Source organism: Psammomys obesus, unplaced genomic scaffold, assembly GCF_907164565.1.
Source record: "Psammomys obesus unplaced genomic scaffold, mPsaObe1.curated_primary_1811, whole genome shotgun sequence".
Taxonomy (NCBI): Eukaryota; Metazoa; Chordata; class Mammalia; order Rodentia; family Muridae; genus Psammomys; species Psammomys obesus.
Window position 1 is genome coordinate 31,875,568 of NW_026592118.1, and position 13,936 is coordinate 31,889,503.

Below are 13,936 nucleotides of genomic sequence, written 5' to 3' on the forward strand. Positions count from 1 at the left end.
ACACTATTCTTTAATCTTGCTTCTTCATTTCAGTGTTCCTTGAAATGCTTTGGCAAATGTGTGAGATAATGATGTTGGGTTGCCTAGCAGCAAGCTCTGTAATGGCATCATCAGGCTTTTAGTCCTAAGATGTCCAAATAACTACAACACTAACAGGTTACAGAGAGTCTCCATGAACACTGTGTCAGCTGTTCATCTCTCCACTCATTAAAACATCTTCCGGTTACCCATAATTCAGAAAATAATTAAGCAGACTCCTTTTAACTTCACACTGTCCTAGCCCTTCAGAGTTCTTTAGGATTGATATGGAAAATTTTTATCTCATTTATTTCTTTGGCTTCTATTATAAGAAAATTGGAAACCTGTTTTTTTTTAAGTATCCATTAACAAAATCACCTTAGAAAGTATCCATTTTTTTAAATGAGTATGTGTCACACCTATGGCTGATTAACTCAGTTACTGGAAGAATAATGATGCAAATAGTCATAATAAATATTTGAAGCAGGAAGTGAATTTTTAAAACAGGCATATTTCGGACTCTAGTATTTCATCATGTACATTTCAAAGAATTATTACAATCTGCTGAGAACCATTAACTAACAATATGAAAAACTTACAGCTAGGAATCTTAGAGTGTCTGCCTGTGTGCTGCTTTGGGGACTTGGAACTGCACTTCTGAACAGGAACTAGGTACTAGCGTCTGTTTAGAAATGTGTCCTGAGGTAAACAAAAAATCATGAACAAATAACCCATAAAGTTCATTGAACACTGTCTTGGGATGTCTGCTTTGTACACATTCCATGCCAGAATACCTAGACATTAGAAAGAAGGATCAAGCTAAAGGCTAACACTAGCAATCAAGAAGCAAGCTTGCACACATAAACACATCCATTTTAAAGCAGTACCTGTCGGTCACCCTGATGACTGGGTAGGCCGCAGTGTGCCATGCAGCAGTCTCTGCTGCAGAGTTCACCGGCCTTGCCAAACGTGGAGTACGTGACACTGGTAGAAACACCGAACCCCATTGTCAAGGCTTTCTTCTGACTAATGTCATATCTGGTGTCCTATATTCCATAGTTGCTACCCTGCAGAGTCCCGGCATCATTTATGAAGGTGCCACTCAGTCAGCTTCAAGTCCTTGAAAGACGTGAACATCCTTGGTATCATGGTAGGACAGACAGTCGTGCTCTGACTAACTCTTAAAAAACTCATTCAAACTGCTTTACAAATTGTTCTTCAGCAGCCTCTGATTCCAATATGCATCTACTGAGAGATATATAATACGATGTAATTTATACATGCTTTTCTATCTGTGCTGTGATCAATGAAAATTTTTAAATAATGAGCTATAATTATAATTATTATAATATGCTTGTTTCTTTTGTGCTGTATTCAATAACATTCTTTTAAACAATGAGCCAGCTGGAGTATAGGGCTTATCATGAAAATTGTCATTTTCTTAAGTATTCTTATATATGACTACTGCCTAAAAAATTTGTCTCACATTAAAAAAAAAAAGCTCGTTCAAAAGATATATTTGACTTCTGCTTAAGAAGGTGCCCCAGGTTCTGCCTTGTCCTGTCTTAGAACTGGCCATAGGCCCACTGGTATGGGAATGCTTAGAAGGAAAAAATCTCTATTTTTAAGATGCTTTCTGAAGCTTCCAGACCTTCGTAATGCCTGCAATTTGAGATTCATCTGGGTTTCTTAGAAGGCAGGAAAACCCAAAACCAAGAAACCTGTGAAGAAGCCCATCTTTCAGTGCCTAGGGTAGCAGCAGAGATAGGGCAGAGCTGCCTCCATGCCTGCTTAAAGTGAAAGGATTCTTGCTCATATCATTCATCCCTGTGTGTATGAGGCTGTCAATATCCCACTTTGCTGAATGTTTCCCACCATGGCTGAGGGTTTTGTTTGTTTGTTTGTTCTTGTTTTGCTTTGTTTTTTATCTTGTATACAGGACAGTCATGCTCTTATACATTGAAGAATTTAAGCAAAACCCTTAGATTCAGAGATACATTGACTTTTGATTTGTGGCTTAAAATATAAAAATAACTGATCTTTTCCCTGTGTCCTAGAGGATGCCAATTCTCCTAAGTCACTAAGATCATCTAGTTCATTCGTGGTACAAGGAGGAAAATTTAAGCAGAAGTTTGTGGATCTGGGGTAAGCACTTCCTTCTGGAAAAGTAGTTCTCCATAAGGGAAGATTAAAGGAGGTGCTACCTTCCTTTCTCTGACTATATGTTGTTGTTGTAGGGCACCTTTGCGAAGGAACCCCAACAAGGGGAAGAAGTGGAAAGAAAAAGAAAAGGAAGCCAGTAGGTTTTCTGCAGGTAGCAGGTACGGGTGGGTGATTAAGAATATACAATTATTTCTTTAGCTAACTCTCTGGCCCTCTTTTACTGCTAACCAAGCTCAGTGGTCACTGCTTCTAAACCCCTGAAGAACCCAGAGTTGTGCTTAGAGAAAAACTGAACCATTAGTTTATGGCTATCTTCAGCTATAGCTTTGACCCCACTGGCCAGTAACTGTGGAATTACAGTCATGTGAACAATTTCATCATGTACTTATTTACTTGTTTATTTTTGTGATGGGTTTGTTTGGTTCTTGGTTTTTGTTTTACTTTGTTGGCCTAGCTATTCACAATATTAATTAATGCCTTTTATCTCCCCACATCCTCATCTAATGGAGTAATTTTGCATTTGGCACCGTGTTGGCAGCCTGTAAGAATGGCCACCATCTCTTTCTGGACCCAGCTGTTTACTGGACTTGCAAGCACTATTGACTATACTTACTTTTCAGTAAAAATTTTCTATAAAGAACTAAGTTTTGAACAGCAGAAGTCAGTGAGGAGCATGATGGGCCTTGTCTAGATGCCTCTCCAACATACTGTGCCAGCATATTTAATAATGACTGCACTTCATCACAATGGTGACAGTAATTCTTAGTGCTACTCTCACTGTCATAGACTAGAGAAGAAACAGAAAATCCAATCCCAAGAGACAAAGACTTGCTTAGAGACCACTTGCCCAATTCATAGGTTGTCCCCGACTCTTTATCATATATCCGTCCTTTGCAATGCTGCTTGGTAAGAAACTGGAATTGGGAGTAAGGAGAGAGAATTCCAAACTTAGTTTTTTTGAGTCTGGTTTTCATTTTTGTCCTACAGTGGGTAACGGATAGAATGCCCTCTGTATTTTGAGGGAATCTCGAGAAAATTAGACACGTGTGAGACTATAAGCAACTCAGAAGCAATTTAACTCTGCATTTTTAAAGTAAGAATAAAAAGAATAAAAATACCGCTTTGTACCTTAAAACGAAATGCTATTGACCATACTTAGAAAAATAACGAAGCCCCTTCCAGGAGAGCAGGAGCTGAGCAAAGTCATAGAGAGGGAACCCGCCTGTGGGAGGGTGCTGGCCGTCCTGCGATATTTCAGCAGCACAGCAGTCTTGTCCTCTCAGCTTCCAGCTCAGCCCTCGAGGAGCTTAAGCATAGATGCTTGCAGAAGAGAGCGTGTTTGGCTGGGTTGCAGGTGCTCATAGTGTTGTTGGGCCCTGGCTATACTATAGAAGAAGTCAGAGTGAGTTAGAGGTGGTGTCACCAATACCTTGTGTACCACAGTTACGGCCATTTTTGAACCATACCCAGGCTGCTAGCTCATCTGTATGTCTCCAGCTCTGTCTTCATGAAATATTAATTCTTAATTCCCACTGCTTCATTGGAGACAAGTAATTCTACATGTACCAACACCAAAAATAGTTTGCTATTAGAATTGTAATTTTACAATTATCAGTAATTATAGTAGAGTTTTAGTGGGATGAAGAAAAGAGTTTATATAATTGAAATAGAAAAACAAGAGAAGAGAGAACTTTCCTGCTTCAGAAAACAAATTTTGAGGTGTCAGAGTAATTGGGTAACACTGATCAGGTCAGCTCCTGTTCTGCTCTGTGGGCTGATAATGGACCCAGAACATCTCAGACATATTCCCAGAAGAACGGAACTACCCTGTAGGCGCTTCACACAGCTGGCCCCAGAGGACCCACAGGTGGGGATCACACACGTCACCAGCTGCGGGGAGAACCCCAGGGCTGTCACAGAGAAGAACAGAGAATGTACTCTCCCCCATGCAGCTTTCTCAGAAAAAGCCGCAGAGAGCCTCCGAGCAGGCTGATAACCCTATCTGTCAGGCCTTTTGTGGAGTCCCTATTAGGTTGTTAGAATGAGTAGAGGGCATCAGTCAGCTCGACTTGTAGCTGTTAGACCTGAAAGAATAAGACTTGCACTAAATTTAGTCTTGGTTGTCACTTTGCCTTCCCCAGAGTTTACTCTGCTGTGTTTCTTGTGTGGACATAATAACTTAGATACATGAGCAGCAGGAGACACATAGAGAAAAATAGATGGGTATAATGACCATAATAAATAATCCCAGGGAAGAAATATGATTTACTGTGCACAGTAAACATTCTGATTTGCACAAGCACTATAGGAGAGAGCAAGGAGAAGAAGCATCAGGTGAGCAGAGCCTGTTTAGCACTGAGAGGGACATACCTGAGGCATAGGCCATCCTGGACTGTAGAGAGGTGGACATTGGTTAGTGTTAGCAAAGCACCTGTGTGGAACACTGTTGAGAGGCCCGTTTAGATTCAGCAGGGAAGTGTGTGTGTGTGTGTGTGTGTGTGTGTGTGTGTGTGTGTGTGTGTCTGACAAGTTAGATGATGGTGTGTTGGGGAAGTGACAGAGAAGGAAAATGGCTCTCCTCTTTGGAAGTGATTTGCATTTGCCTTAAAGTTATGAACAGTGAAAAGAAGCCTGAGATGCAACCCGAGGTGGTAAGTCCTGGCTTTGGCTTCCGACCAAACTGTAAGGGCGTGGCGTCTAGCTCGGGAGCTGGCTCTCTCTGCTGCCACTGGTCAGCCGCAGTTGCTGACCTGGTCTACAGTGAGATGCGCCATAGCAGAGAATGCACACCTCCTTCAAAGACTTAACGTGAAAAGGAATTCTAAACCACTTGGTTTTTATGATATCAATTATATAGTAAAATGCTTTATTTTAGATTTGGAATTGTAGCTACATTTACTTTTAAAATTAGTTTTATCTGTATCTTTTCATGAGGCTAGTAGAAAATTTTTACTTCTACATGTCACTCACACTGTGTTCTATTAATATGGCTCTAATCTGTATGGTTCTATGAAAATTGAGTGTTCTTTAGATTCTAAATCACTATTATGTTGGCCTGTAATTAATATGTGTCCATACATTCTTTATGTGTAGTCTACTTTTATTTTCAAAATACTGTGTTTACACTCCTAAGTCCATCTTTAGCAACATAATTTATTTTGAAGTAAACTACGTGGGGAAAAGATAATGGAAAAAGTACAGTTATGTGGTACCTAAACTGCGTCATGTTCAGCAACAACTTCATAGTAAGTACCGTCTTAGCTTCTTAATGAAAAAATGAAGGGCATAGGTCAAAGTTCAAAATCTAAATTCAAAACTCAGTTCTGCCTTTTATCTTAGACAAGTTATTTAAGCTATCTCTGGCTCGGTTTTCTCATCTGAAAATGCAGTCACACAGCTATTACTCATGCAGTGATCTGCAGACTTTTGGGAAGGCTGAGAGGGTCACATTTAACATACAGACATTGCTGCTATCATCACTCCCAATATTTAGAGAAAGTTTGCTTGGAGAGAATTAAAGCATTCTCTGCATGTATTATGCTAACAGGCTTGTCCGTGCAAGGATGGCTTCCATAATATCTTGGAAAGCCAGTGGCTCAACAAATTGAACAGCAGGCAGTCTTTCATAGATGATATTCCTCTCAAAATCTTTAGATAACATGGCATGCCAGGAGTGGATCCTATGCAAGTGCCTGAGGGACTGCTTTGCCCTGCTGCTGGGTAAGGCAGAGGCCAGCTTGACAGCCCTCCAAGGTGTGCAAATGCACACCTGTTAGCAGAACACATGAATGTAAGCAGGAAGACGCCTTATGTGTGCTTGGGCTGAGCCCAGACAGATCACCGCTGGTTGGTGCTGAGTCCCGTGTGTAGGGGCTTGGTCTTATTGATAAAATACTTCAAGAACAAACATGGGGGCATCTCAGTGATAGTCTTTTTTTTTTTTCATTGTATATCCCAATTATAGCCCCCTCCCTCCCCTTCTCCCAGCCCCACTCTCCCTCCCTCTTCCTCCCTACTCCTTTTCCCTAGTCCACTGAAATGGGAGTTCTCCTCTCCTGCCATCTGCCCATAGCTTATCAGGTCTCATCAGGACTGCGTGGATCGTCTTTCTCTGTGGAGGGAACAGAATGGAAGCCTACTATAGAGGGTCTTCTGAAAGCAGGGTATCAAAGCAGATGTGAGATTCACAGCCAAACTTTGATCAGAGGGTAGGGAGTCTTATGGAAGAAGGGGGAGATAGAAAGACATGGAGGGGACAGGAGCTCTACAAGGAGACCAACAAAGCTAAAAAATCTGAGCCCAGGGGCTCCTGCAGAGACTGATGCACCAACCAAGGACCATGCATGGAGAGGACCTACACCTCCTGCTCAGATGAAGCCCATAGGCAGCTCAGTCTCCATGTGAGTACCCGAGTAAGGGGGCAGGGGCTGCCTCTGTCATGGACTCAGTTACCTGCTCTTTGATCACTTGCCGCTGGCAATGCGGCCTTGTCAGTGATAGTCTTATACTTAATGATTACAGTATGTGGCTCAACAGTGTCATCAGCTAGGAGCTGCTTTGTATCAGCTAGACCTCAGAATGGGACTGAGAGAATAAGGAATGAAATCAGTTTCCCTTTTAGCTTCCATAGCTTCAGACCAGAAAGGGTTTGGCAATTGTATTTTCTGTCACCAGTATCTCTTTTAGCTTTATGGTAGGTTTAAAATCCCTGCCATTGGCTCTTGCTATGGTTCCAAGCAGCCCACGCATCTTCATCACTTACACACGAGGCTTCTGCTGGTTTGTTTTTAATCTAGCAATGGGAAGCCAGTGCTTAAAGATGAATTAGAAGCAGCTTCAAGATGTCCCATTATTGTGATTGAAATCTGCCTCCTTTTAATTTTTTAATTTCCCATCTAGTAGTTTTATTACTGACCACTGCTCATGCCATTTTTCTCAGAGGAAGCTGACATATTGTCATATTCCCACCTGTGCTTGGGAGGAAATTGTTACAGAGAATGATTTCATCCTTCTCTTTCTGCACACCCTGCCCTGATAAGAGCAGTCACTTTTATGCAGCCTCTGAGTAACAGCTGGGCCAGGGTAGAGCCAACTGATGGACCCTCCAACAGCTCTCCATTGCCTGTACATATGAAACACTTCTGAATGAAGTAAAAGACAAAACCAAACAAACAAGGGGTAAAGCTCACAGTGCGTGGAGTGCTAGCCTGGTACACATGGGATCCTAAGTTTCACCTCAGTCTCTGAAGTGGGTCCGGTGGCCATGCATTGGAGGGCCCAGCACTAGGGAGGTGGAGGCAGAAGGATCATAAGTTCCACATCATCACCTCTACTGCATAACAAGTTCAAGGCCAGCTGTAGGTACTTGCTACTCTGCTTCAAAACAAAGAAAAACTTTCTTTAAAACATTCCTATGTTAAATCTGTAACTATAAGGGGACTCTAAGCATCTCATTACTCTCATAGGTTTGATTGACCTTATATATAAGAACACAAGTATCAAGTGAGGTGTAGTGGGCTGGAGAGATGGCTCAATCAGAAAATGAGAGCCAAACATAGGGTAGGTCCTGACACTCATGTAAAAGCCAGGCTTAGCCGTGCACTTCTGTAACTCTAGCACTGGAAAAACAGAGACGGGCGCACCTCTGCCCCCCCCCCCCAGGCAACAGAGTGTGAACTCCACATTCACTGAGAGACCCTGTTTCAAGAAAGAGAAGGTGAGCAAGGTAGAGAAAGACAACAGTCCTGTCAACCCTTGGCCTCCACACACATACATTCACACGCATATGAACATATGGGTACATCATAGGAAGGGAGGGAGGGGGGGAGGAAGAAGGAAGGAGAAGGAAAAAGGTTTATATCCTTAATGTGAGTTTAAATTTTCAAGGGTGTATCTCAGGTGTAAAGTATGTGATTAGCATGCCCAAGGCCCTGAGTTTAATCCCAAGCACCAAAATTAATGAAAATAAATTTTAAAAGGCACATTTTGGTCAGATTTATAATAGCGTACCTTCATTACGTACCTAAGCAATGGATTTATTGTTCTGAAATTAACGTGTTTTGAGAACATGGATCTACATGATCCTTTTTCAATTTCAACTTAAACCCTGCAGAGGAAAGGGAATTGTTTGGTCATCTCCTGGGAATTAGGGCTAAGCTGTCAAGTGTGACTCTTAAGATGGACTCTTGGCTGCTGATCCGAAATTCCAAGCAGAGCTCTGGATCTGGGAGTAGATGTCCAGGCTAACTGAGCCTGAGCACCAGAGGGACATATACTTCTAATCCTACCCACCAGGATCTCAGTCCCCAGTAGCCGGGGCGGGCTCACAGCTCCAGTCTCATCAGCGGGTGTTAGGTCAAAGTTACCCCATCTGACATAGACAAGTGGAAGTCTGCACACATTTCTCAGGTACAGCTGTAGCTTCCTTCGTAATTTACATGAGTCTGTGGTCCTTAATATTCTTTCTGCCTGGCGATTTATAAACTGTAAATGATATTTTGATGATATTTGACTAAATGCTGAATACTTCATATTCCTTATTTGCAGAATCAAAATGACAAACACCACTGTAGGGTATTTAACCGAAAAATTAAATTTTGAGTGCTAGCCCCAGAATAAACGGATTTCAGATAAATATATGAGTTAATTGCACTATAAAGTTATTGTCCAAAATAACCATTTATTTGACTGCCAGGAAAGGTTAATCCGATGACATTTTTTGAGTTATGAAAATTAAATTTTATGACAATTGTTTTTCTCTAGTTCCTAATAACAAACCACGTAAGGATAAAGTATGGTAGACACTTGTGATTTTTATTTGTTTTAATGATAAGCCTTTGATAATGATAAGCCACTAAAGGTGAAAGGTGGAAAAAGTGCAGAGCACATAGCTTCTTTGGCTCTGTGAAAAATATAATTGGATCCATTAAAAATTCATTCTGCTAAACCTGATTTAGAAAAGAGAGGAAGAAAGAAGGAAAAGAGGGAAGAAAGAGAGGGAAGGAGGAAGGAAGGAAGGAAGGAAGGGAAGGAGGGAGGGAGGGAGGGAGGGAGGAAGAAGAAGAAGAGTGAGGGGAGGAAGGGTATGGTATTGTTCCAGACATTTTCTTCACAGAAAAAAAACAGGCAAAGAGGCATTCAAAATACAAGTCCAGTTACCAAACCCTTTCTGCTCCTTCGTAGGATTCGTAGGCTTCGTAGGTTTAATTTATCCAGGAAGAAATTGGTGTTTGTTTAAAAAAAAAAAAAAAAAAAAAAAACATGCCTGATGCTGTTGAGTCTATAATTTTAGAGTAATAGAGTATTGTGTGTCCTAATGAATATTGTATTACTCTAGGTTCAGACAAATGAAAACGAGTTATTTTCTTTGAGAATAAAGGTTGGACACAGGGGTTAGTTACACAGTCATGGATTTTTTAAATTATAGATAATAAATAGTAGGGCTAGAAGACAGCCGCAGCAGGGCACAGCCAGGCTCATTGAGGGCTGGAAAAAACAAACACACAGGAAACCAAACAACAACAACTACAAACCCTCACTCCAGAATCTTTTGATTTTCAGCTGTGGGACAGTGGTTATTGCCCTGGAAGTGAGCAGGCCTGCCATTGATTCCTGCCAGCTCTTTCCCCATCTTTCTATTATGTTTGTATGTATGGCTGCAGAAAGAGAGTCTCTGGCTGGGCTTCTGTGACCTTGCTCATCATTATAAGAGCACCTTGGCCTGGAGAACATCCTCAGTGCTGGATGCATATATCCATACTCTTATTATTAGTCTTGAATATGTTCCTGGCCGAGAGCACTTTATGAGAGCTTTAATTCGCTGTACTCTTTCGAATTTTTTTCCAGGTGTTGCTTGCCCTGGGTTTGGACTCCCTTAACGTCCCTTTCAAATGAAGCTAGCTAACAGCAGCATTCAGATTTCCTGCCCTTTCTCCTTAATGTCATTAGTAACCGTCGTTACTAAGACAGTTGAGTTGGGAGGGGGGTGAGGTTGCCGTGCTGTCCTTAGTTATATAGCTGCCTCGTAAACTCCCAGACCGTGGCGATCTATTTAAATACTATACTTTTCTTGCCTCAGCGTTGTCCAGCCGGAAGGGAGTGTGACCCGCAAGACCAGCTTTTCCTTGAATGTGCCCAGTCGCTAGGGTGTAGGACTGCAGAGAAGATATTTTTGTATTTCTGAACAGGCTGTTAAGGACATTCTTACTGGAATGTAGGGACTAAGTTAAAGACAAGGCACAGAAGTGAAGTTATTCCTGGATAGATAGTGAGAGATTTATCTCTCCAGGCAGCACAGGGTCACATTTTAATGGGATGTGGGAACAGGCAGAATGACAAAGCTCCTAGTCGATCCCTGGGCTAAAGCTGGAGTCTCTAATCTTATCTCCCTCCTAGAAGTATTTATTAGTGTGTATTCACATTCCAACCGGGATTGTTTATCTTAAGGACTTAAGATTTCTCCCCCTCTCCCAGATGAACGAAGAGGAAATCTATCCCATTGCTTTATTGCCATCCAGATTTATGTTGCCAGAATCCTTCTCCTCAGTATAGACCAAAGGGTGATAACGCTGAGGTCTCAAAGTGTCAAGAACCATGAGAGGAAGCTGAAGTGTGTAGAACCAGGGAAGCTCACAACTTGACTCATGTAATCACTAATGTGCTCTGTTCTCTCATGACTTCCGTTACATTTGCATTTTGTATAATCTTGATAAGTGAAGATGTAGATAATAAAAAGCGACACTTTTAAACTCACTAAAATGATCACATCTTCTGGATTCTTGTATGTGACCATCATTTTATTCACCTACCTGCTAGTCAGTTTTACCAAAACGTCACCAATGTTTCTATTCTTGTTGTCTACTCCTATAACCTTTTGCATCTGCATGTTGCCTACAGTCTGCAGGATGCTTGCATGAGGATTGTTGCATTTGGTTCTTGTAGTACTATTTAGAAACAAGCCAGAAGTTTTAGGACTTACCGTTGTTTCAATAAATTTGAACTGTACTTCAAAATGCCCTTGAAATGAAGTGTAAGGATACCCGAAGGAATCTAAGTATATATCCAAGTATATGCTATCAAGGCATTTTTAATCGAAGGGTCCCTGTTGTCATAATATCAACAGCTACTGTGTAATTGGCTTCCATCCAGTATCATTTGGACACACTGAGGATGGCCTCTTCCAAATGCACACTAGCATTTTCTTCTTCAGCTCCTAGCCAAGTGTTTTCATTTGACCAATAAATAAATACAAATATGAAAGTGCATCCAGCAAGTGTAAAACAGAGAAACTGTGTTTCTTGGCTGCTTTTGGATCTTTAAATATTTCTAGACTGAACATTTACACTCTGATAGCTTTCGTGACTCTTTAGCAAATGTTAACCTATTTAGTCCATACCAGTCATATATGAGCTGTATCAACATACTCACTTTGTACAGATTGAAACAGAAGGATAGAGAAGGCCTGAGGCCACACCCTCAGGAGATGATCGGCCCTCAGCTTCCAAGGGACCCGTGATGGCTTCAGCCCCTATATTCCTTCTGGGTAAAGACACTGAGACTGTGAAGAGAAGCCAGTAAGCTGCATGTTCTGCTTAACATGCCCTGAAGTGACCAGATCACTGGGATGGCTCAGGCATAGATGTTGGGAGCATGAATCCATAGGCAGGTAGAAAGAATGCTGGTTATGAGCTAGTGTGACTTGCTGCGGTGGCTGCCCTAAGAGGGGTCTCCCAAAGGCTGTAGCACCCTTATTTTATTGCATCCATGCACACTTAGAAAGGCACATTTAATACATTTTTTGTCTTGGAAATAGCAGTACAAAACCATGTGTTGTCACAGATTCCATTTAAATGTAAAAAAGGTAAATGTTGAGGTTAATGCTATTGCCTGAAGCGATACGTCTTTACTGCCATAAGTAGACCGGTTTTTCAGAGCGCTTTCCTTACACTGAGAGTCTCACTGGAATTGGGTTCAATATGTCTTTTGCCATTTCTATGTCTAACAAGCCCATTCTTTTCACATCACAGAATCTTCAGAAGCAAGTTGGAAAACTGGAAAGCCAAGCCACCCTCCGCAGATCAGCCCTCTGCTCGCTCTCCTTGCATGCCCTTCTCCTGGTTTAATGAGAGCCGGAAAGGATCCTATTCCTTCAGGAACCTGCCTTCAGCTCCAAGTCCCCCTCAGCCTTCTCCTGAGACTCTAATTTCAGATAAAACAGGGTCCAAGGTAGACAACAGTGGACTAAAAAAAAAAAGCTGACAAGAAAGCCCCCAGTCCTCTCTCTTCAGTTTCTGAAAGGCCTTCTCAACTTATGTGTGCACCCTGGATCTCAGGAACCAACGTGCTAACACTGCCATAGGCATGCATGGTGTTTCCTTTGTGGGAGAAGAGTCCCACCTAACCGGCACCCTCTTCAGTACTCTTCCATTCTAGCGTGTGCATCTCTCTTCAATTTGCCTGTCATCTCACTTACTGCTGTTTAATCTGTTTGACAGTTAAGCCATGCTGGGAAAGAGGCATTTGGATGATGAAAGTGTTGGTAGATGTTTGCTAAGTATTCTCTAAACTGTGTTATGAAATTATTTCACTGTGCTTTTCAAGATTTACTAGAAAACAGATAAATTTGGGACTGACTTACGTTCAATATGTTTGAGTGAAACAAACAGAAAACAACAACAACAAAAAAACACCAACATATAGCACTTTACTTATTTTTTGTCTCAAACATCCATGCAGAGCACCTGTTCTAATTCTGTCACCAAAGTTCTTTAACATGAACAGAACTGCAAATTGTTACGCATTGGTATAATGCTTTTCAGAATGCATGATGGTTATTTCCAGCATGACACTGCAAACCTTATCTAACATTTTCCTGAAACACATATGGTGGCTAACCCTTGAGTTACTTGGTCTTCTTTTTTCTGTGTTCACTCTTCTTTCCCAAACAGAAGCGTGTGATTAATCTTACTTGAACTTAATTCTTTTCTTGAGGTCAGCAGCTCAGAGCAAAGGGCTTTGCCCGAGGGTCTGGGGGGTTGCCTCTCCAGTGGTCCTGCCAAAGGGTGATGTTTTGTGTCAGGCCTTGCTGCTGAACGTTCTGCCAGCCTCATTCCTTTTGGGGAAGATTTGCCAAATCTCGGAGTTAGTTTGGTACTAAAGTCTAGAGTCTCTGGCATGGTATTTATTCTCAATAATCAGCTAAGCCCAACACAAAGGAACATAATGGAAACAACAGTCTGGTTTCTACAGAAGTGCAGTTTGAAACAAGATGGTGTTGGGCAGTTACGTAGAGTTCCTGGAAATCCAACCACTTTACAGGTAGCAAAAGACGTTTTGGTAATACTTGACCCATTGGGCCTTCTACAGTTCTGAGACTTAAGGTTCACTTGAGTGAGTCTAACATTATCTCACACAAAAGAGAGGTTCATTAGAAAACATTCTTATAAGTAAGGCTCTGTGGCCATTGTCAAGTTGTCTTTACATCTGCTGAGCATGTTAAAGCAGTTCTCAGGAAATTCACTTTTTTTCCCCCACACTCCACCTCCCTAACCTCAGGAGATTATGCATTCCTGTGGGTCTGAACCCTACTGCAGTCTCTGGCTGTATGCTGGTGCCATGAGAGAGTTATTTTCCAACAGGTTACTAGTGTTGTGTTGTCAGACCATGCCCTCCTCCAGAGCTCGTCATTCTAAAGGGTACATCCAGGAGGGGACCTGTCAGTTCTCACAGTATTTATCACAGCCAGCTACATGCCATC

The 13,936-nt window shown here is 41.7% G+C and overlaps 1 protein-coding gene across 7 annotated transcripts in view; it reads left to right on the plus strand.

Moving 5' to 3' along the window:
- Positions 1-13,936, plus strand: part of Ppp1r9a (protein phosphatase 1 regulatory subunit 9A) — a 282,060-nt gene that overhangs the window by 258,262 nt on the left and 9,862 nt on the right. The window contains exons 15-17 of one of the 7 annotated variants that reach the window (XM_055612693.1): positions 2,076-2,163; positions 2,256-2,339; positions 12,207-12,405. The exons of the other annotated variants lie outside the window; for them this stretch is intronic. Coding sequence (XP_055468668.1) covers positions 2,076-2,163; positions 2,256-2,339; positions 12,207-12,405 — 371 coding nt within the window. The remainder of the gene's footprint in view (positions 1-2,075; positions 2,164-2,255; positions 2,340-12,206; positions 12,406-13,936) is intronic. 7 annotated transcript variants of the gene reach the window in all.